Source organism: Rhinopithecus roxellana, chromosome 3 (assembly GCF_007565055.1).
Source record: "Rhinopithecus roxellana isolate Shanxi Qingling chromosome 3, ASM756505v1, whole genome shotgun sequence".
Taxonomy (NCBI): Eukaryota; Metazoa; Chordata; class Mammalia; order Primates; family Cercopithecidae; genus Rhinopithecus; species Rhinopithecus roxellana.
Window position 1 is genome coordinate 158,167,015 of NC_044551.1, and position 21,355 is coordinate 158,188,369.

At 49.8% G+C, this 21,355-nt stretch overlaps 2 protein-coding genes across 21 annotated transcripts in view; one reads left to right on the forward strand and one right to left on the reverse strand.

The window, feature by feature from the left end:
- Window positions 1–21,355, forward strand: part of LOC104681863 (protocadherin gamma-C4) — a 191,594-nt gene that overhangs the window by 157,643 nt on the left and 12,596 nt on the right. For 18 of the 20 annotated variants that reach the window (XM_030927791.1, XM_030927789.1, XM_030927786.1 and 15 more), the window contains one exon: window positions 15,256–15,314. In XM_030927791.1, the coding sequence (XP_030783651.1) occupies window positions 15,256–15,314 (59 nt within the window). Of the gene's footprint in view, window positions 1–5,593; window positions 8,039–9,504; window positions 12,128–15,255; window positions 15,315–21,355 lie in introns of those variants that run through there. The other 2 variants (XM_030927797.1, XM_030927780.1) reach the window with 2 other exon arrangements.
- LOC104681803 (ragulator complex protein LAMTOR5) lies at window positions 21,042–21,332 on the reverse strand. Its single transcript, XM_010388224.2, has one exon. It carries the CDS (start codon window positions 21,315–21,317, stop codon window positions 21,042–21,044), a length of 276 nt encoding a protein of 91 aa, XP_010386526.1. The 5' UTR covers window positions 21,318–21,332.

Below are 21,355 nucleotides of genomic sequence, written 5' to 3' on the forward strand. Positions count from 1 at the left end.
AGTGCATCATTGCTATCAACTCTTGGATTTGGGAGTTAGACAAATGAGGTTCTACCACTTATCAACTATGAGTCTGTGGCCAAGTTACTCAATCTCCTTTCTAAGCCTCTTCATCATATGCAAAAGGGAATAATAAGTGTTTTATAAGATTCATGCATGATATAATGTATGCAAAGTGTTTAGCACAGTGCCTGGCATATCATAACTGTTAAAAAATTATTAGCCAGCTCCTAGCATTTTGGGAGGCTGAGTCGGGAGGGTTGCTTGAGGCCAGCAGTTCAAGTCCAGCCTGAGCAACATAGTGAGATCCTGTCTCTACAAAAAAAAAAAAAAAAAAAAAAAAAAAAAAAAAGTTGTTTTCATTAGCTGGGCATGTTGGCATGCACCTTTGGTACCAGCTACTTGGGAGGCTTAAGTGGGAGAATTGCTTGAGCCTGGGAGATTGAAGCTACAGTTAGCTGTGATTGCACCACTACACTTCAACCATGGCAACAGAGTGAGACCCTGTCTCAAAAAAAATTATCAGCTATTACTATTATTATTTTCATTAGTTCTTCACCCACCTAAAATCTTAAACACACCTTGGAAATACACATATGAGAACAACCAAAAATGACAAAATAGAAGCACATATGAAAAGGCTAAGAAAGCATGAAAACCAGCAAGAAATAGCTGCCAGTCTTCTGGTCAGCCTGGAAAACAACTGGCATTTTCCCTAGAAGAATGTTCTCAAATTTGTTGCACATTAAAATCACCTAGAGACCTTTTAAAAATTCTGAAACCCAGACCACACCCCAACCAATTAAAGCACAATCTCTGGGGGTGGGACATAGACATCATTTTTTGAAGGTTCCCACTTGATCCTAATGTGCAGACAAATTTGAAAACCACTACTTTGGGAGACTGAGGTGGGTGGATCATGAGATCAGGAGTTCGAGACCAGCCTGGCCAATATGGTGAAACCCCATCTCTACTAAAAATGCAAAAATTAGCTGGGCGTGGTGGCACACACCTGTAGTCCCAGCTACTCTGGAGGCTGAGGCGGGAGCATCAGTGAGGGAGAATCAGTGAACCCAGGACACGGAAGTTTCAGTGAGCCCAGATCACACCACTGTACTCCAGCCTGGGCAACAGAGTGAGACTCCATCAGAAAAAAAAAAAAAAAAAAAGAAAGGAAAAAAAGAAAAACAGTACTCTAGAACCTGCCAATCCATCGTTTAGCATATTTGTGAAGCAAAGTGTTATTCTGGTATTCTCAGAACCAGGATCCAGCTTTATTGGGCTAGGCCCAATTTTTTAAAAAACAGAGTAAGGTCTCCTAGCCTTAAAGTATTACATAGTATTACATAGAATAGCTCTAAAAGATCACTGTAGGAAGACATAAAATGGTATTTCAGTCATCTAAGGGAAAAACCTTCCTAAACCACTAGCACCTGGGCAACTATTCTTTAAACATCTATAGCTGTTCAATAGGTATTGGGTTCTATTTGGAGGGATGTGACAAAATTGTTGTATAATTAGATTGTGGTGATGACTGCATCAGTTTAGTATATGTAAATAGACTGAAAACCATCGGATTGTACACTTTAAATATGTGATTTGTATGGTATGTGAATTATGTCTCAATAAAAATCTAGAGATGAGGCTGGACTCAGTAGCTCACGCCTGTAATGGCTCCCAGTACTCAGGGAGGCCGAGGTCAGTGGATCACCTGAGGCCAGGAGTTCAAGACCAGCCTGGCCAACATGGTGAAACCCCATCTCTACTGATAATACAAAAATCAGGCCAGGCCTCGTGGCTCACACCTGAAATCCCAGCACTTTGGGAGGCGGAGGCGGGCGGATCACGAGGTCAGGAGTTCGAGACCAGCCTGGCCAACATAGTGAAACCCCATCTCTACTAAAAATACAAAAATTCACTGGGCGTGGTGGCTGAGGCAGGAGAATCACTTGATGGTGGAGGTTGCAGTGAGCCAAGATCATGCCACTGCACTCCAGCCTGGGTGAAAGAGCGCAATTCCGTCTCAAAAAAAAAAAAAAAAAAAAAATCAGCCAGGTGTGGTAGCAGGTGCCTGTAATCCCAGCTACTTGGGAGGCTGAAGCAGGAGAATCGCTTTAACTCGGGAGGCAGAGGTTGCAGTGAGCCAAGATCATGCTGTTGCATTCCAGCCTGGGCAACAAGAGCAAAACTCACTCCATCTCAAAAAATAAAAATAAAAAATAAAAAAAAATTCTAGAGGTGGGAGAATCATATGGCTGGCATAAAAAGGTCAAGTCAAAGATATGTAAGATTAAAGCTTTATAATGCTCCAGTTCTAGTAAAACAGACTGGGTACTTGTTTTGGTGTGAAATTGCCAATATAAGTATAGTACTGTACATATTAGTTGTTTAGCTTTAGATAAGTCTTTTAATCTCTTTAAACTCCAGTTTCCTCATCTGTAAAATAAAGAGAATATCTACTTTGCAAACTTGTTGTGAGAGTGAAAAGTAATGCATATAAAGTCCTTGTACAGAGCAATAACTATTGTTTGAACTAAAAATGATAATACTGATATTCACCATTTATTAGCATCCCTATGTGCCAGACACTGTAAACAATTAAAAGATATCATTCTGGTTCCCAGAGTACAATATGAAACAGACAAGAAAAAAGAAAAAAAAATGGAGATCTGCATAATATAAGATGCAGTGGGACAAAATGGGAAGAAACACCTAAATCAGCCTGGGGAAACCAGGAAGAAATTATAGAGGTGGTGATGCTTGAGTTATGAACTAAAGGTTGAGTAGTAGTTTGTCAGATAGTAGAGGGGAAGGGACAGGGCAGGGAGGGGCCATTGTAAGAAATTCCATGCAGAGTGATTATGGTATTTCATTATCACTGAACTTTAAAGTGTGTGTGTGGCCAGGCACAGTGGCTCATGCCTATAATCCTAGCACTTTGGGAGGCCAAGGTGAGCAGATCACTTGAGGTCAGGAGTTCGAAACCAGCCTGGCCAACATGCTGAAACCCCATCTCAAAAATACAAAAAATTAGGCCGGGCACGGTGGCTCAAGCCTGTAATCCCAGCACTTTGGGAGGCCGAGACGGGCGGATCACGAGGTCAGGAGATCGAGACCATCCTGGCTAACACGGTGAAACCCCGTCTCTACTAAAAAATACAAAAAAAAAAACTAGCCGGGTGAGGTGGTGGGCACCTGTAGTCCCAGCTACTCGGGAGGCTGAGGCAGGAGAATGGCATAAACCCAGGAGGCGGAGCTTGCAGTGAGCTGAGATCCGGCCACTGCACTCCAGCCTGGGCGACAGAGCGAGACTCCGTCTCAAAATAAATAAAATAAAATAAAATAAAATAAAATAAAATAAAATAAAATAAAAATACAAAAAATTAGCCAGGTGTGGTTGCGGGTGTCTGTAATTCCAGCTACTTGGGAGGCTGAGGCAGGAGAATTGCTTAAACCCAGGAGGCGGAGGTTGCAGTGAGGTGGTATCAGGCTACTGCACTGCAGCCTGGGCAACAGAGAGAGACTCCATCTCAAAAGAAAAAAAAAAGTGTGTGTGTAAAACAGTCTTTGTAGGAGATGAGGTGAAGCAAGTAGGCAGGAGTTAGATCCTGAGTTACCTTTAGGCCATGCCAAGGAGTTTTTATTTTATTCCATATAGATGAGAGTCATTGAAGAATTTTGAACTGATATACCTATGATATCATGAGTTTTGTTTGTTTGTTTGTTTTAGAAAGATTATTCTGTCAGTCATAAGTGAAGGGACTGGGGACATTGGGACTGGAGGCAAAGAGATCAGTTTGAAAGCTATTGCAATATTTGAAGAGAAGATTGATAAATGCTTGAACCAGCACAGTGGCAGTACAGATGGAGGGAGATGACTACAGTAAAATCATCAGGACTTGTTGATTGACATGATATAGGAAGTGAGGGACAGGGATGAGTCAAGGTTGATCCCCCTAGATTCCGACTAAGGCAGCTGGGTGTATGACAGTGCCATTCACAGAGACAGTGAATTCTGGCATATACACCTAATAGGTCAGGCTGGTTTACACCTCCATCATTCCCATGGGAGAAGGTATAAAGGGGTGTGTGTGTGTTTGTGTGTAAAAGAACACAGAAAGCCAGATTCCTCTCTTTGACACCAGAATATTGGTTCCCATCATAGTCAAAAGGATATTCCTGAAGATCGAGGCTTGGAAAAATATTGGGGAAGGATAAGAACTCCAGTTGTTGCTGCTTTTTTTTGGCAGCCAGTGTAACCTAGGTAAGGACTTGATTGAATTAAGAAATTTCATGTCCAGATCGGATGGATTTTTCTCTTTCTCTGTGCTCTGGTGTGTTTCCCACTCAGATTGCAGGTTGCACATACCTACACTGTGAAGTGTGCTGTGTTTCTGTGCTTGTGCAAGGGAGTAGCTAGGTTGCTGGGAGGTCTGGATGAGGGTGGGGGTGGGGTGAGATCAAGTCTCCAGTTCCAAGAGGTCTGGGGCTAAGTGAAAAGCTTGCTCTTGTGAAATGGTCTTTGTTGGTAATTAACAACATATCCAGAATACCTTGGTGTCAAATAAAGGGAATTTGTAGGCACAATGCTGTTGGTAGCTGATCTCAATCATTCAAGGAAGCTATTAAATCTGTGAACATTAGCATTCTGCCAGGTAAAGAGATCTGGTCCTTAGCACCTCCCAGACACACTGATTCTTTACTGTTTTGAAACATCTCCCTCTCCTGGCTTCCTCCACCCAGCTTCCATACTGTCCTTGAAATCAATGAATGGTAATTTGGTGTATCTAGTGTATCACTAGCAAATGTCTGAATAAGAGAGGTTTGGTTTCGGCTGTGCCTCCTGTTACAATGAAAACGTGTACTGCATAAATTTAATTGGCTACATTAATGTGTAAGCCTTTTCTGCAGAGATGGATCTGTTTCTGAATATTCTGCAGAAGGGCAGAGTTTTATATGGCAGTGGTTCTAATTAGCAGTTGCTCTAATACAATCAGACTGAGATGGAAGCTACTCATTTAGAATGCTGGTTGATGACAACACTGGCTTGAACAAAGTGACCACTCTCCAATGGCTACTCTCCCTCTCAGTGGGCCGCAGGTTGCTAGGGCTCAGGCTGTGGCTGTTTTCCCCGCCGAAAAGGGGCGGGGTCAGTTGATGTGTTAGGAAAAAAAGAAAAACCGTATATGTTGTCTGCCTCCCCACAGAGGTAACAACCCGTGGAAAAACATGCCGTTGAGCGGGAGGAAGGCGAAAAGATAGGCTGGGTTTTTTGGGGGGTGGGGGAGCGAGGAGGATAGGGTGGGCTTTTTCCCCTTCAATGCTGCGACGCATTAACCCTGCTGCTGTTGGGACGTTCTCTGTTCAGCCTATTGGCTGAGCCCGGGAGCCGCTGTCTGCCAATCGGGTGGTGAAAGGCAGACAAATCTACCCCGCCACCAGCAAAAACGGCGCGTAACCCTTGCGGCGCCGGCCAAGCCGCGCCAGAGCTGGCGCGGGGAAAGCGAGATAGGTGTCTCCAGCTGCTGTGGCTGTTTGGGGTGGGTCGGCTTCATCCGCGCCTCAAGAGCAAGTAGAGAATTAGCGGGTGGCAGCAATGCTCCGCAAGGTGAGAAGCTGGACAGAAATCTGGCGGTGGGCTACCCTTTTGTTCCTCTTTTACCACCTGGGTTACGTTTGTGGGCAGATCCGCTACCCGGTCCCAGAGGAGTCACAGGAAGGGACTTTTGTAGGGAATGTCGCCCAAGATTTCCTGCTGGATACGGACAGTCTGTCAGCTCGCAGGCTGCAGGTCGCTGGAGAGGTGAACCAAAGACACTTCCGTGTGGATTTGGACAGCGGAGCCCTGCTCATCAAAAACCCAATCGACCGAGAGGCACTGTGTGGGCTCAGTGCCAGCTGCATCGTGCCCCTGGAGTTTGTCACCGAAGGTCCTTTGGAAATGTACCGAGCAGAGGTAGAGATCGTAGATGTGAATGATCACGCCCCCCGTTTTCCGCGGCAGCAGCTGGACTTGGAAATTGGGGAGGCAGCTCCTCCAGGACAGCGTTTCCCGTTGGAAAAGGCTCAGGATGCAGATGTGGGGAGCAATTCGATTAGCAGCTATAGGCTGAGCTCCAATGAACACTTTGCGCTGGATGTGAAGAAGCGCAGCGACGGCAGCCTGGTCCCAGAGCTGCTCCTGGAGAAGCCTTTGGATCGAGAGAAGCAATCGGACTACCGCCTGGTGCTGACTGCTGTAGATGGAGGGAACCCGCCGAGATCTGGCACGGCAGAGCTCCGGGTATCCGTGCTGGACGTAAACGACAACGCCCCAGCCTTCCAGCAATCCAGCTACAGGATTAGTGTGTTGGAGAGCGCACCAGCGGGCATGGTGCTCATCCAGCTCAATGCCTCCGACCCGGACCTGGGTCCCAGTGGTAACGTCACCTTTTATTTCAGTGGTCATACCCCTGATCGTGTAAGAAACCTCTTTAGCCTGCACCCCACTACTGGAAAGCTTACTCTTTTGGGGCCCCTAGACTTTGAGAGTGAGAATTACTATGAATTTGATGTGCGGGCTCGAGATGGGGGTTCTCCAGCCATGGAGCAACATTGCAGCCTTCGAGTGGATCTGCTGGACGTAAATGACAATGCCCCTTACATCACAGTGACCTCAGAGCTTGGAACCCTCCCCGAGAGTGCAGAACCTGGCACTGTGGTGGCACTTATCAGTGTGCAGGATCCGGACTCAGGGTCAAATGGAGATGTGAGCCTCCGCATTCCCGACCACTTGCCATTTGCCCTCAAGTCTGCCTTCAGGAACCAATTCTCCCTGGTGACTGCTGGACCCTTAGATCGAGAGGCCAAATCTAGCTATGACATCATGGTCACTGCTTCTGATGCTGGGAACCCTCCTCTCAGTACCCACAGAACTATTTTTCTCAATATTTCAGATGTGAATGATAATCCACCCTCTTTCTTTCAGAGGTCACATGAGGTGTTTGTTCCTGAGAACAATCGCCCAGGGGACCTGCTTTGCTCCCTTGCAGCCTCTGACCCAGACTCTGGCTTGAATGCGCTTATCTCCTACTCGCTCCTGGAGCCCAGGAATCGAGATGTGTCAGCTTCCTCCTTCATCTCTCTGAACCCCCAGACAGGAGCTGTTCATGCTACTCGATCCTTTGACTATGAGCAAACCCAGACACTGCAGTTTGAGGTGCAGGCCCGGGATCGGGGCAATCCACCCCTTAGCAGCACTGTGACAGTTCGTCTATTTGTGCTGGACCTCAATGACAATGCCCCAGCTGTGCTCCGTCCTCGGGCCCGGCCTGGTTCCTTATGTCCCCAAGCACTGCCTCCATCAGTTGGTGCTGGCCACCTAATCACAAAGGTGACTGCTGTGGACCTGGATTCAGGTTACAATGCTTGGGTTTCCTATCAGCTCCTGGAGGCCCCAGATCCCAGCCTGTTTGCAGTCTCTCGATATGCTGGGGAGGTGCGGACAGCTGTTCCCATCCCAGCTGACCTCCCACCACAGAAGCTGGTCATTGTGGTAAAGGATAGTGGTAGTCCACCACTCTCTACCTCTGTTACTCTCTTAGTGTCCTTAGAGGAAGACACACATCCAGTTGTCCCAGATCTTCGAGAATCTTCAGCTCCAAGGGAAGGAGAATCTCGTTTAACTCTCTACCTGGCTGTGTCCCTAGTGGCGATTTGCTTTGTCTCCTTTGGCTCATTTGTGGCACTACTCTCTAAGTGCCTTCGTGGGGCAGCCTGTGGAGTGACCTGCTTTCCTGCAGGCACCTGTGCTTGTCTCACCAGATCTCGAAGGAGGGAGGGGCTTCCCCCTTCCAATGGGATCCTCCGAATCCAGCTAGGGTCAGATGACCCTATCAAGTTTGTTGATGTGGGAGGCCACTCTCACGGCTGTACACCCTTGGCTTCTGCACCCACTCGGAGTGATAGCTTCATGATGGTGAAGTCACCCAGTGCACCTATGGCAGGGGAACCTGTTCGCCCAAGCTGCCCACCCTCTGATCTTCTCTATGGGCTAGAGGTGAGACCTTTGCAGGCTCAACCAATGCTTGAGAGTTATTCTGATCCAGGCATATGGCTAGGCCATGTCCTAAAGAGTACTGGCCTCTCAGTAAGAGCCCATAGTGATGTCACCATTTTTGTGAGAGGTAACTATGTGGTAGACGCTGTGCTTTGTAACTGTTTTATGAATTAACTAGAGTTGTCACAATTTAGCACTGGGGGTGGGTCATGCCTATATCTGAGTCAGAAATGAAAGTAATTGGTGATCAAGAGCCAGGCTGTTGTGGAAGCATGCTGATGGAATGTGGGAGCACAGAAGGCTACGGTGCACAGGGTACAGTGCACCAGGCAGTCACTTGGACAAAGGTGGCTGTTTTCTCTACTCTTCCTGAAAGAGTGGATCAGATTCTGAAGTACCTTAACTCTAGGTTACCATTTCCCAAGGGATTGAGGGGAAATAAAATCTTTGTCTCACAGTATCTAGTACACTGTGAAGGGATCTCTCTATCTGAAACATAGCATACAGCAGAAAGAAGAGAGAACTAAAGGAATAGAGAGGCACACATCAGAGTGGTTGGTAGCACAGATCTTTTGGTCTGGATCTTAGGACTCAGATAAAGTCCCTACTGGGGATTTGAACTAGATGCAGTAAATTGGAAGGTTGGGGCGGGCTGGTCATCACCTTTGAAAAAAAGCAGTAAGTGAAATCACTTATGACAGAAAATTGGTTTACAGTTGGCTGATTCATAGAAACAGCCACCCTGTGTATCTTTAAGTTGAGTTCTCCTGAATTTGGTGAAACCATGAAACCTAGAGGCCATCCATGCTTGGCCTCTGACCACTGTCCTGGGTGACATGATTCAGCCCCAGAAATGTTCCCCTACCCAAAAACTGTAACACTCATTCCACATTTGGGGTCTGGGGTGTCAGAAAAGCTAAGTCCCATGTCAGCTGACATTGAGATTTCCTCAAAGCATTGCTGGAGAGTCAGGGCAAGACTTTACAAGGTTCTTACTAATCTTTTCTCTCACCTTAGCAGCATTCAGAAGGATGGGGGAGGGAGGGGGAATACATGGGCTTTGCCTCTCCCAGAAGGACAAGATTTTGCTGGTTCAAGCAAAGTGGTGGAAGCTTCTGAAGTCATGCAGGAAGTTGCTGGGACAGAACGCTGAGGAGTTTTGTATCACTTTGTCTTCCCTGTTGAGCACCATCTGAGCTGTCAAACTTTGCTGCCAAGGGGGCTGAATCAACCTGCAGCACGAAATGAGTGGGGAGGTAGGAAGCTTCTGTGACACAGATTTGCAGTGTGTGTTCCCAAGGTTTCCAGGCTTGAGGAGCCTTCATAATTGGTTGAGAACACATAGACCTTTTGGCCAATCAGACTCAGAGTTGAGGTGGGAGATCTGCTCTTCCAGCCCGCCTCTCCTCCTCCAGCTCCCCAGCTCCACTCAAATTCAGCTCCCCTCCCCACCGCCCACCCCCGCCACTGGGTGACTAAGAAGAACTGCTGCAGGCAGGCAAAGCTCCGAGCAGTTTTTAAGAGGCTAGAAGGAGACATAAGAGACTTCAGCTGCTGCATTCCAAGCCCTGGGTCTACCTTGGAGACAGGACAGCACAGACTTACTCTCCACGAAGGGACTTCTGGGTCATGGGGCACAAGACACCCCCACAGCTCGCTGGGAAATGGCAAGTGCTGTGCATGTTGTCCTTGTGCTGCTGGGGCTGGGTGTCTGGGCAGCTTCGTTACTCAGTGGTGGAGGAGTCTGAGCCGGGGACGCTGGTGGGGAATGTTGCTCAGGATCTGGGCTTAAAGATGACAGATCTGTTGAGCCGGCGGCTGCAGTTGGGCTCTGAGGAGAATGGGCGCTATTTTTCCCTGAGCTTGATGAGTGGTGCCCTGGCAGTGAATCAAAAGATTGACCGAGAAAGCCTATGTGGAGCCAGCACCAGCTGCCTGCTGCCAGTGCAGGTGGTGACTGAACACCCCCTGGAGCTAATCCGTGTAGAGGTAGAGATCCTGGATCTCAATGACAACTCTCCTAGCTTTGCTACCTATGAGCGAGAGATGCGCATCTCAGAATCAGCAGCACCTGGGGCACGATTCCCATTGGACAGTGCCCAGGATCCGGATGTGGGCACCAATACTGTGAGCTTTTACACTCTAAGCCCCAACAGCCACTTCTCTCTGAATGTGAAGACCCTAAAAGATGGGAAACCATTCCCAGAGCTGGTGCTAGAGCAGCAGCTGGATCGTGAAGCCCAGACAAGACATCAGCTGGTGCTTACTGCTGTGGATGGAGGGACCCCAGCCCGCTCAGGGACCACCCTTATCTCTGTCATCGTGCTGGACATCAATGATAACGCTCCAACCTTCCAATCCTCAGTTCTACGTGTGGGAATCCCAGAGAATGCACCCATTGGTACTCTGCTGCTCCGCCTCAATGCCACTGATCCAGACGAGGGCACCAACGGCCAACTAGACTATTCTTTTGGAGACCACACATCTGAGGCAGTGAGGAACCTCTTTGGCCTAGACCCTAGCAGTGGGGCAATCCATGTGTTGGGTCCCATAGACTTTGAGGAGTCAAGTTTCTATGAAATTCACGCAAGAGCCCGTGACCAGGGACAGCCTGCCATGGAGGGCCACTGTGTGATTCAAGTGGATGTGGGGGATGTCAATGACAATGCTCCAGAGGTGCTATTGGCCTCTTTGGCCAACCCTGTCGTAGAGAGCACACCAGTGGGCACAGTAGTGGGGTTATTTAATGTGCGAGACCGAGACTCAGGTAGAAATGGTGAAGTGAGCCTTGATATCTCTCCGGACCTGCCATTTCAGATTAAGCCTTCTGAGAACCACTACTCGCTGCTAACCAGCCAGCCTTTGGACCGGGAGGCCACATCCCACTATACCATCGAGCTGCTGGCCAGCGATGCTGGTTCACCTCCCCTGCACAAACATCTCACCATCAGGCTCAACATTTCAGATGTTAATGACAATGCACCCCACTTCAACCAGCAGCTTTACACTGCTTACATCCTAGAAAACCGGCCTCCAGGCTCCCTTCTCTGCACTGTGGCTGCCTCAGATCCAGACACTGGGGATAATGCCCGCCTCACCTACTCCATTGTAGGAAATCAGATTCAGGGAGCCCCAGCCTCCTCCTTTGTGTATGTCAACCCAGAGGATGGACGGGTGTTTGCCCAGCGTACCTTTGACTATGAATTGCTGCAGATGCTGCAGATTGTGGTGGGGGTTCGAGACTCTGGCTCTCCCCCATTGCATGCCAACACATCTCTGCACGTGTTTGTCCTGGATGAGAACGATAATGCCCCAGCTGTGCTGCACCCACGGCCAGGCTGGGAACACTCAGCCCCCCAGCGTCTCCCTCGCTCTGCTCCTCCTGGCTCCTTGGTCACCAAGGTGACAGCCGTGGATGCTGATGCAGGCCACAATGCGTGGCTCTCCTACTCACTGTTGCCACAGTCCACAGCCCCAGGACTGTTCCTCGTGTCTACACACACTGGTGAGGTGCGCACAGCCCGGGCCTTACTGGAGGATGACTCTGACACCCAGCAGGTGGTGGTCCTGGTGAGGGACAATGGTGACCCTTCACTCTCCTCCACAGCCACAGTGCTGCTGGTTCTGGAGGATGAGGACCCTGAGGAAATGCCCAAATCCAGTGACTTTCTCAAACACTCTCCTGAGCGTTCAGACCTTACGCTTTACCTCATTGTGGCTCTAGCGACCGTCAGTCTCTTATCCCTAGTCACCTTCACCTTTCTGTCAGCTAAGTGCCTTCAGGGGAACGCAGACAGGGACGGGGGTGGAGGGCAGTGCTGCAGGCGCCAGGACTCACCCTCCCGGGACTTCTATAAGCAGTCCAGCCCCAACCTGCAAGTGAGCTCGGACGGCACGCTCAAGTACATGGAGGTGACGCTGCGGCCCACAGACTCGCAGAGCCATTGCTACAGGACGTGCTTTTCACCGGCCTCGGACGGCAGTGACTTCACTTTTCTAAGACCCCTCAGCGTTCAGCAGCCCACAGCTCTGGCGCTGGAGCCTGACGCCATCCGGTCCCGCTCTAATACACTGCGGGAGCGGAGCCAGGTGAGGGGCTCGGCGGCGCCCCAGGCGACCCCTGGGGGCGGCACTAGAGAAGCCGGCCGTCCTCATAAGGGACTGAACTGGCATCCACTCCTCTCCGGGCGGCTCGGCCGCTGGCTGCGCTCCACCCGATTCTCGGGATCATTGGACCGTTTGCGCGGAACCAGTGGAGTGGCCGATTAAGGGATGGGGCTCCGAGTACCGGGGGTGGTGGCGACTGTGAGCGAGGGGAGGTGGGACCGACCCCCACCCCACACACAGAAAAGGCTGGGGCCCCCGTCGAGCTTCCAGTGAATTTCGGGCGATTTCCGGGGGTGTCGGGGGTCCCGGGAGGAGGCAGTCACAGATCCACCCCTGCAGCCAGCCTCCTAGGCGCCGGCTCCGGCACGCTTCGCCGGTCTTGAGGTTTCCTCTTCGATTTCTCCCCAACTCCCAGCATCTGTGACTTCGCTGTTACCCTCCCTATTCCCGCATCACCCAACCGCATCTGTCTGCAGGACTTAGGTGTGCGCGCGGGGCTCATGCGTGTCCTCCCTGCAGGCCACCCCCACGGCCCACGCACGGTGCACGGGCTCGCCACGCCCCGCCAACACATGCGCGGACTCACGCACACACCCCTCGCACTTGCGCTTACACGAATACCAGCTTTCACTGCCACTTGCTCGCGGCCAGGTTCACAGGCCTGTCCCGGCCCACTCGCAGTTCCCCTCTGAGACCGTTCACTCCGCCTGGCTCAGGGGTACTCTTAGCAGATTGTGCGCGCCTTAGTGAGGGTCCCAGATCGCGGCCGCCCAGGACCAGGCGAGGACTCCGGAGCCTCCTCTCACCTCTCCCACCTGGGCCCCGGGCTGGGCTGGGTCGTCTAGGGGCGGCCTGAGCTAGGCACGGGCCCAGGAGTGCTGGAGCGACTCCGCGCTCTAAGTGTCAGGCGGGCGGGACTCTATGACCCTTGGGCCAGAGGTTCGGATGGTCCCGGGGCTCCATCTCAAGGGTGGCGACCTCTCTCAACCCAGAAGCCTCGAGCAGGCGGACAGGCAGAGCTGCCCAGTGGCCCGAGGCGCAGGGCTTGGCCTTGGGCGAGTGAGTGAGCCTCTATAGGACAGCAGGCCTGGTGTCAAGAGCCTGTGGCAAGAGCGGCCCCTTCCTCCCGCAGGAAGTGGAAGCCTGTAGTGCCCCGGCTCTCAACGCCCAGAGATACAGGCTTTTGGCGCCGTCGTGATCACAATGTGCCCAGCGATCTAGGGTCAGAGATTTGGAGGTGACCAAGCTATCTGAGACTCTAACAAGTCCTCTCTCTTCTGGCAGATGGAAAGCTGTAGGCTCTGCGGGATGCCAGGGTGCCCTTATGTGTGAGGAAACTGCAATAGTAAAAAACCCAAGTTTCCCCAACTCCAGGAGCTTTTATTCAAAATATATCTATGCCTAACTCTGCCCCTATGGAATCAGGACTCTAGTTTGAAACACCCCCAGGTGATTTTGATAACTGATTGAGAGAAACTTACTATATAACTCTTCTGAGCATCTCATCTCATTCGCTCCTTCCACCATTGCTGTTGGCTAGGTACTAACATGCCTTGCTTGTAACAGCTTCGAAAAGGTCAACTGACTTGCTCAAGTTCACAGAGCAAGTAAGAGAGATTCTAACCCCTATCTAACTCCAGAATTTGTGTTTTTAATTTCTTGACACTTGGAACTTTAAAAGCTTGAGGACAGGAGAGTGGGGTTGGCTCTGCTGGGAGTTTGCTTCTGCTGGGATGGGGCAAGGGTGGGGTTCCTTCCCTTTTAGGACCTTACATGTGGGGAAAGTCTTCTACAGCTCCGTATTTCTGAGCAGTTCCTACAGTGCAAACTTGGCCAGTTATCCTTATGTAGGTTGAGTTTCCCCCAGCTCCCTTTCCTCCTACCACAATTATTGCATTTCCATGTAGATTCTGCTGTGTCTAAGAATACAGTGGCTGAGGGCTGGCCATCCTTGTGCCCTTCTCCATGGCAGCCCTAGAATGGTGCTGGTGACTTCCGATGTACCTGGAATGCTAGGTTTCTGGGTTCTGCTCATATCACTGCTACCTGTGGGCCTTAGAGTGAGCCGCTGGCAGTTCTGGAGCTTCCTTCTCCCTGGAGTAATCTGAGATACTCACACTCTCCACTTCTGGGAGCAAGTATGAGTATTAATTACCAGCCCACCCCAGAACCAGTGAGGAGATGGCTCTAGGAGTGCTCCATGAGATTGTGTGATGGGATAACACATCCCCTGGAAAGACCAGAAGGGACTGAGGAATGAAGTGGCTGGCCAGAGCCCCCCACCTTCAGCTAGGTGAGAGATGGCTACAAATCAGCCCCTTGGGAGCCCTGGAGACTTAGTTGGCCCTACTTGGAGGTTATGGGAACTGGATCCCTCCCCCCTGCATCCCTTCCATTTTTCTCTGTCTCAGACAGAGCAGCCTTGTTCTCTTCTCCTTAGTCACAGACCATTGTCTGGCACAGAGTTCCAGGGGTGAGAAGTGTCCCGGGACTTGGATGCCATGCAAAGGCCCAATCTGGCATGACTCCTAAATTAATAATGTCTTTAGCTGTGGGAAGAGATCCTTGCGAGCCAAGGACCCGGAGAAAGTGTCCCTGTGAATGTATCACTGCACAACCCGGCACCAAAAGGGTTACCAGGAGCAGCAGCCATCTTGCTGCAGAGGATGCTTTGTTCGCAGCTGAGGAGTTGAATAAACTCATTCTAGGGCTGGTGGAATTATCATTGAAAAGCCTCCTCTGCCACTTTAGGGGAATTTCTGTGCACCTCTTCCCCCAGTTCCACAGAAGATGCCTTCAGTCCTTGAATTTTGGCTCAGGAGTTCTGACTCTGGGGGCAGGGAGGAAGGGGCCATTTCTTTAGGAAAGGAGTCTGAGCTTGCTCACTGTGGTCAGATGAAATGTGATTTATCTCTTGGTTTCTGGTACCTCAGACCTCTGAGACCTGAGGTGTATTTTGTCTTTGGAGATGAGTCCACCCCGCCCCCTCTTAGCCCATTTTCTTCTCTGTGCCCACTCCCCTCCTTCTCTCCTGGCCCACCCCTCGGGGCTCGGGTGACATTCTAATTTCTCACAGGTACTCAGCCCCTCTCCCTCTGTTTTCTCCACAGCAAGCCCCGCCCAACACGGACTGGCGTTTCTCTCAGGCCCAGAGACCCGGCACCAGCGGGTAGGTGACTGATTCTCCAGCCCAACCTCTTCTCTGCGGCATTTTCTCAGGGATGATGTGGGAGGAGATGGGGGAGGGCTCAGCATTTGCTGCAAATGGCTTCTCCCTCAGTTTGAGATCCCAGGGAGGTCTTGGTGTGTGGGGGGCTGGCACACAGACCCCAGAAGGAAGAGGCGACTGCCCTGACTGTTCAGGAAGCTCAATTCACATGCTTGCTCCTTCCCTTCTCCCCACGACCGGCACCTTTTCCTATCCCCTGAGGGCACTGTGGAACCAAAGGTGGTCTTAAGCTGGTCTCTGGGTGAAAGCGAGGCTTTCTATGCCCATGTACTGCCTAACTCCCTCCTCTGAGTTGAGCTGTGCTCCATTCTGACCTGGGGCTCAGGCAGAAAAACATTTGACCAGAGGAGGCCGTCCGCAGTCAGCACCTCCTCCAGAGCCTCCAGAGCCAAGGCTGATTGGAGCCTGGGGAGAGTGGAGGCAGCACAGCAGGAGGTGGGACTGAGGAAGGACTGGGTGGGACATGGAGCAGGCCTCCCTCATCCGGCTGCTCCTCCCACTGTCCTCTGCCCCTACTTGTCCTGCCCTCTCCGTCTGTGGGGTCTCTGTGTCTCTGCCCCTTTTTCTTGAATTTCTGTCTTTGCCACTTTCTCTTACCTCTGGGTCCTTCCCTCAGTCTCTATCTCGCTTTGCAATCTCTGCCTCTCCCTCTCTTCTCCATCTCTGTCTTAGCTTCGGTCTTGATTGCTGCACCTCAGCTTCAGTCCCTTTCATTTGTCTAGTTGCATCGATCTGTGCCGCCCACTGTGCCCGCCATGGCATAAGTGCTCAATTAATGTGGAGTGAGTGACTACATAGGACTCTTCGTCACTTTCTCCTTCTCTATCTCTGCCTCCCTGTCCTTGTCCTGGACCTCTTTTCTGTTTCTCCTTTCACCATTTCCTAGCGCCTTGTGTTCTTCTATCCCCAGCCTCTATGTTTCTCTGTCTGTCACTATTTCTGCTTTCCTTTCTGTTCTCAGCCTCACTGCATCTCTTTCTTTGCCTCTGTCTCTGTATATCTCTCTGTGCCTGTTGTCTTTTTCTGCCTCTTTCTCTGTTACTCTTTCTTTATCTCTCTTTTTATTTTATTTCATCTTTTTCTCTGAGCCTCTGTCTCTTCTCTCATTTTTTTGTGCTTGTGGGCAAGCCAGCACACACAACCCCCCACCCACCACCCACCACCACCACCACCGTGCTCTCTTCCTTCCCTGCCCCTCACACACTGAGCCTTTGATCACAGCTCTCCACCACACACCCTCCCATCCAAGCAGCCCCAGCTGCTCATTTCAATCTGGTATGAATTCCTGCTGAGACAGGAACCCCCTGCGGGCTGAAGGGGAGGGAAACTTCAGCAGAAAGATCTTCAGTTGGTCTGAGCAGAGTGGGATAGGCTGTGGGCCAGGCCTCCCAGTTAGAAGTCAGGAGCCTGGAGGAGTCTCAGAGCCCAGGGAGAGAAGCAGGAGCTTGGGCCACCTTACCCTACCTCCTCAATGGTTGAGTACTTGCTGTCCACATTTGCCAAGTTGCTACAGATGCTGAGCTTCCAAGAATCCTCTCTCCCTATCCTGCAACCAACCAAACCCTTGTTGCCACAAGGACCCAGGAGCCCTTGGTGTATGGCAGAGATTCCAGCTCCTGGGCATGCACAGTCCTGTCACCCGTTTTAGGAATGCAAAGTGCTTCTTAGAAGCCCCCTAAAAAGCAGCAGATCAAAAGGCTTGGGCTGCCCTTGCCCTTCCTTTGACCCCAGCTGTTGTCTTTCTCCCTGCTGGCCTTGCCAATCTTCTCATAAGTTATCCATTAAGCCATTAATGTATTCATTCATTCATTTATTCAACAAATATTTATCGAGCATCTACTATGAGCTAAACATTGGGCTATAAGAGTAAACAAGTTGGCTGTTACCCCTGTGCTAAACATTGGGCTATAAGAGTAAACAAGTAGGCTGGGTGCGGTGGCTCTTGCCTGTAATCCCAGCACTTTGGGAGGCTGAGGTGGGTGGATCACGAGGTTGGGAGATCGAGACCATTCTGGCTAACACGGTGAAACCCCGTCTCTACAAAAATTCAAAAAATTAGCTGGGCGTGGTGGCAGGTGCCTGTAGTCCCAGCTACTCAGGAGGCTGAGGCAGGAGAATGGCGTGAACCTGGGAGGTGGAGCTTGCAGTGAGCCGAGATTGTGCCACTGTACTCCAGTCTGGGTGACAGAGGGAGACTCCGTCTCAAAAAAAAAAAAAAAAAAAGAGTGAACAAGTAGATGTGATCCTGGAACTCACAGGCTTCCAGGCCAGCAGTGGAGACAGAAAATTTGCAACAAGTAACACTTAAAAAAAAAAAAAAAAAAAAAAAGCCTGGGCATTGTGGCCCACGCCTGTAATCCCAGCACGTTGGGAGGCCAAGGTGGATGGACCACCCCCACAAGGTGGGGGTTTGAGACTAGCCTGGCAGCCAACGTGGTGAAACCCCATCTCTACTAAAAATACAAAAATTAGCCGGGCGTGGTGGCAGGCACCTGTAATCCTAGCCACTTGGGAGGCTGAGGCAGAGGACTGCTTGAACCCGGGAGGCAGAGATTGCAGTGAGCTGAGATCATGAAAAAAAAATAATCTAGCTACAAATCATAGTAAGTTCTGAGAGGCAGAGAACAATGTGAGTGTAATGGGGGGAAGATCAGGGAAGGTTTCTAGGAGGAGGTGACATTGAGAAGTTCTAGGCCATTTATGTTCCCTCTACCTATCTCCACCCCAAGCCATACACTGACTTTGAAGCAGAATTCACTGTTGAACCTGGAAGCCCCACCAACTGCCTCTCATGTGTCCTCTGGGATAAGCACCTTACCTCTGCCTCAACTCCCTTTTCATCAGATGAGAGGCTTAGTGGCCTGGAATACATGTGGGAGCTCTTGGAAATATGGAGGAGAAGGTGCGGAACCTCTCTCTCTCTCCTCTCTTTGCTTCCTTAGTTAACCTGTGGGGGATACAACAAACATTTTTTTTTTTTTTTTTAACGGAGTCTTGCTCTGTTGCCCAAGCTGGAGTGCAGTGGTGCAATCTTAGCTCACTGCAACTTCTGCCTGCCAGGTTCAAGTGATTCTCCTGCCTCAGCCTCCCAAGTAGCTGGGACAGCAGGTGTGCACCACCACGCCCAGCTCATTTTTGTATTTTTAGTAGAGATGGGTTTCACCATGTCGGCCAGGCTGGTTTCAAACTCCCCGACCTCAACTGATCCACCTGCCTCAGCTTCCCAAAGTGCTAGAATTACAGGCATGAGCCATTGCCCCTGGCCACATTTTTGATTCAGTGGTTCCAAAGTAGTCAATATGAAATAAGCACTAGGATCTAGTCCAGTAACTTCAACTTCACTCCTTCATTCATTCAACAAATGGTCAGTGAGCACTTTCTGTTGGCCAGGCAGTGTTTTTGATGTGGGAGGCCCCTGCCCTTAAGGAGTTTACAGTGCATTGAAGGAGACAAATATTGACCAAATAATTACACAAATAAATGTGAGACTGAAGCTGTCATAGTGCTAGGTAGAATTGTATCTGGTGGTGTGGGCGTATAATAGGGATTTGATTTAGGGAGGAGGAGGACATCCTGGAAATGAAGTTGTGCTGAGATCGAAAGACAAATACAAATTAACCAGCTGAAGAAAAGAAGGAAGAGCATTCCAGATGGTCAGGCACACCAGCTTCAAAGCAGGGCTAGTGTTGAGTTCTTCAGTAAACTTAGTTCAAGTTCAAGCCAGCTCTGGGTCACACTGCCTACACAGAAGGAAAATCATTTCAAATGGGAAATCCTACGCAAAAGCCCTATGCTGAGGCCTCCTGGGATCAAGGGAATGGCAGGGAGTTTTCTCTTTGCTGGCCTTGGAGTGAGGGGATGAAGGTTCCTTTCATTCAGTCTAACCCTGGTTCCAGTCTTCTGTTGATGCCCTGCCTCACTCCCTCCCCACCATCTTGCCCACTGCCCTCCAGCCTGGTCTGGTCAGACACACCAGCTTCAAAGCAGGGCTAGCGTTGAGTTCTTCAGTAAACTTGTTCAAGTTCAAGTCAGCACTGGGTCACACTGCCTAGACAAAAGGAAGACGACCTGGCCAGGCGCCGTGGCTCACGCCTATAATCCCAGCACTTTGGGAGGCTGAGGTGGGCGGATCACCTGAGCTCAGAAGTTTGAGACCAAACTGGCCAACATGATGAAACCCCATCTCTACTAAAAATACAAAATATTAACCAGGAGTGGTGGTGTGCACCTGTAGTCCCAGCTACTCGGGAGGCTGAGGCAGGGGAATCGCTTGAACCCAGGAGGTGGAGGTTGCAGTGAGCCGAGATCGCACCACTGCACTCCAGCCTGGATGACAGAGCGAGACTCCATCTCAAAAAAAAAAAAAAAAAAAAAAAAGAAAGAAAGAAAGAAAAAGAAAGAGAAAAGGGAAAGGGAAAAGAATGAAGAAGACTTACATTCTTAAGTCCCTGTTTGGCACATGCTTCTCCTCTCCACCACTATCCCTTCTCAGGTCATCCTTTGGGTGTCTGATCCCAATAACTGTTGTCTCAAGCTCTGAGCCCAACAAACCATTTCCCCCTTCTTAGGCTGTAACCCAGGCCCTGCCCTGCAGCTGTCCCCAGCCTCTGCACAAAGAGTCTCCATTTGGTCCCCATCCTGTTCTCTGATGGCTCCACATTACCATCCCTCCTCCTCAGAGAGACAGTATCCCTGCTGTCTCTCAGTTTGGGCAGTCATTCAACAAACAAATAGCGACTTAATTTTTTTCTGCTTATAAAACAGTACATGCTCGTTATAGAAACATGAAAAATAGAAAAAAATTAAAAGAAAAACCACCCATCATTTTACAATCTAGGGAGAACCACCACCAACTACAATTTAATAGGGAACATTTCAAATATGTACAAAAGTAGAAAGAATGGTGTCATGAACCTGTATGATAACACTATCCAGCTTCAACTAATGCCTTATCTTGTTTCACCTATATCCCTACCCTTATCCTCTCCTTGGATTTTTTTGAAGCAAATCTCAGACATCATGTAATTTCATCTTGATCTCCACCATCTTTAACAGATTATTTTTTTTCTTGTTTTTGTTTTTTTTTTTCTTTTTTTTTCTTTGGAGACAGAGTCTCACTCTCTCGCCCAGGCTGTGGCGCAATCTCGGCTCACTACAGCCTTCACCTCCCAGGTTCAAGCAATTCTCATGCTTCAGCCTCCCGAGTAGCTAAGATTACAGGTGTGCACCACCACATCCAGCTAATATTTTGTATTTTCAGTAGAAACAGTGTTTCACTATGTTGGCCATGCTGGTCTTGAAATCCTGGCCTCAAGTGATCTACCCTCCTTGGCCTCCCAAAATGTTGGGATTACAGGTGTGAGCCACCTTGCCCTGCCAGATGATTCTTTTTTTTTTTTTTCCTCCAAACAGATTTATTGAATATAGCAAAATTCTATATACAAAGTGACCTGGACCTGCTGCTTCAAAACATGATCCTTTCTTACTAATATCTTAATAGTCGGTCCATAGAGCATTAGAAAGCAATTGACTCTAAATAAATAGAAAAGTGTCCAATGCACATTAAATGAATGGCCTAACTACTGGAACTTTAGTAGTTCTATAAGGTAATTAACATAGGTAGGATCGAGTTCCTGTGACAGGCTGCTGAAGAACAGATATGAGGTGTCAAGAGGCCATTTTGTGCACTGCCACTGTGATGCCATCATGTTTCTGGATCATAATGTTCCCATTATCTGATTCTAGACACACCACAGGAATATCAGTGGGGTCAGAGGTTAGCTTAGCTGCTTGCTGGGCTAGAACAGATATCACTCCAGCGTGCTCATCTGACAGGGTCCCACGGCAACCCAGATTAAGTCCTTGTGAATCTGTGCACAGGACTCCAACAATGGAGGGATTCTTCATTGTGTCTTCCAAGTGCTGCTCCGAGGTCGCCTCCATCCCACCCAGCAACCACCCTGACCCAGATGATTCTTATA

Coding starts and splice junctions, on each gene's coding strand:
- LOC104681803 (XM_010388224.2), bottom strand. CDS start 21,317: ATGGAGGCGACCTCGGAGCAGCACTTGGAAGACACAATGAAGAATCCC.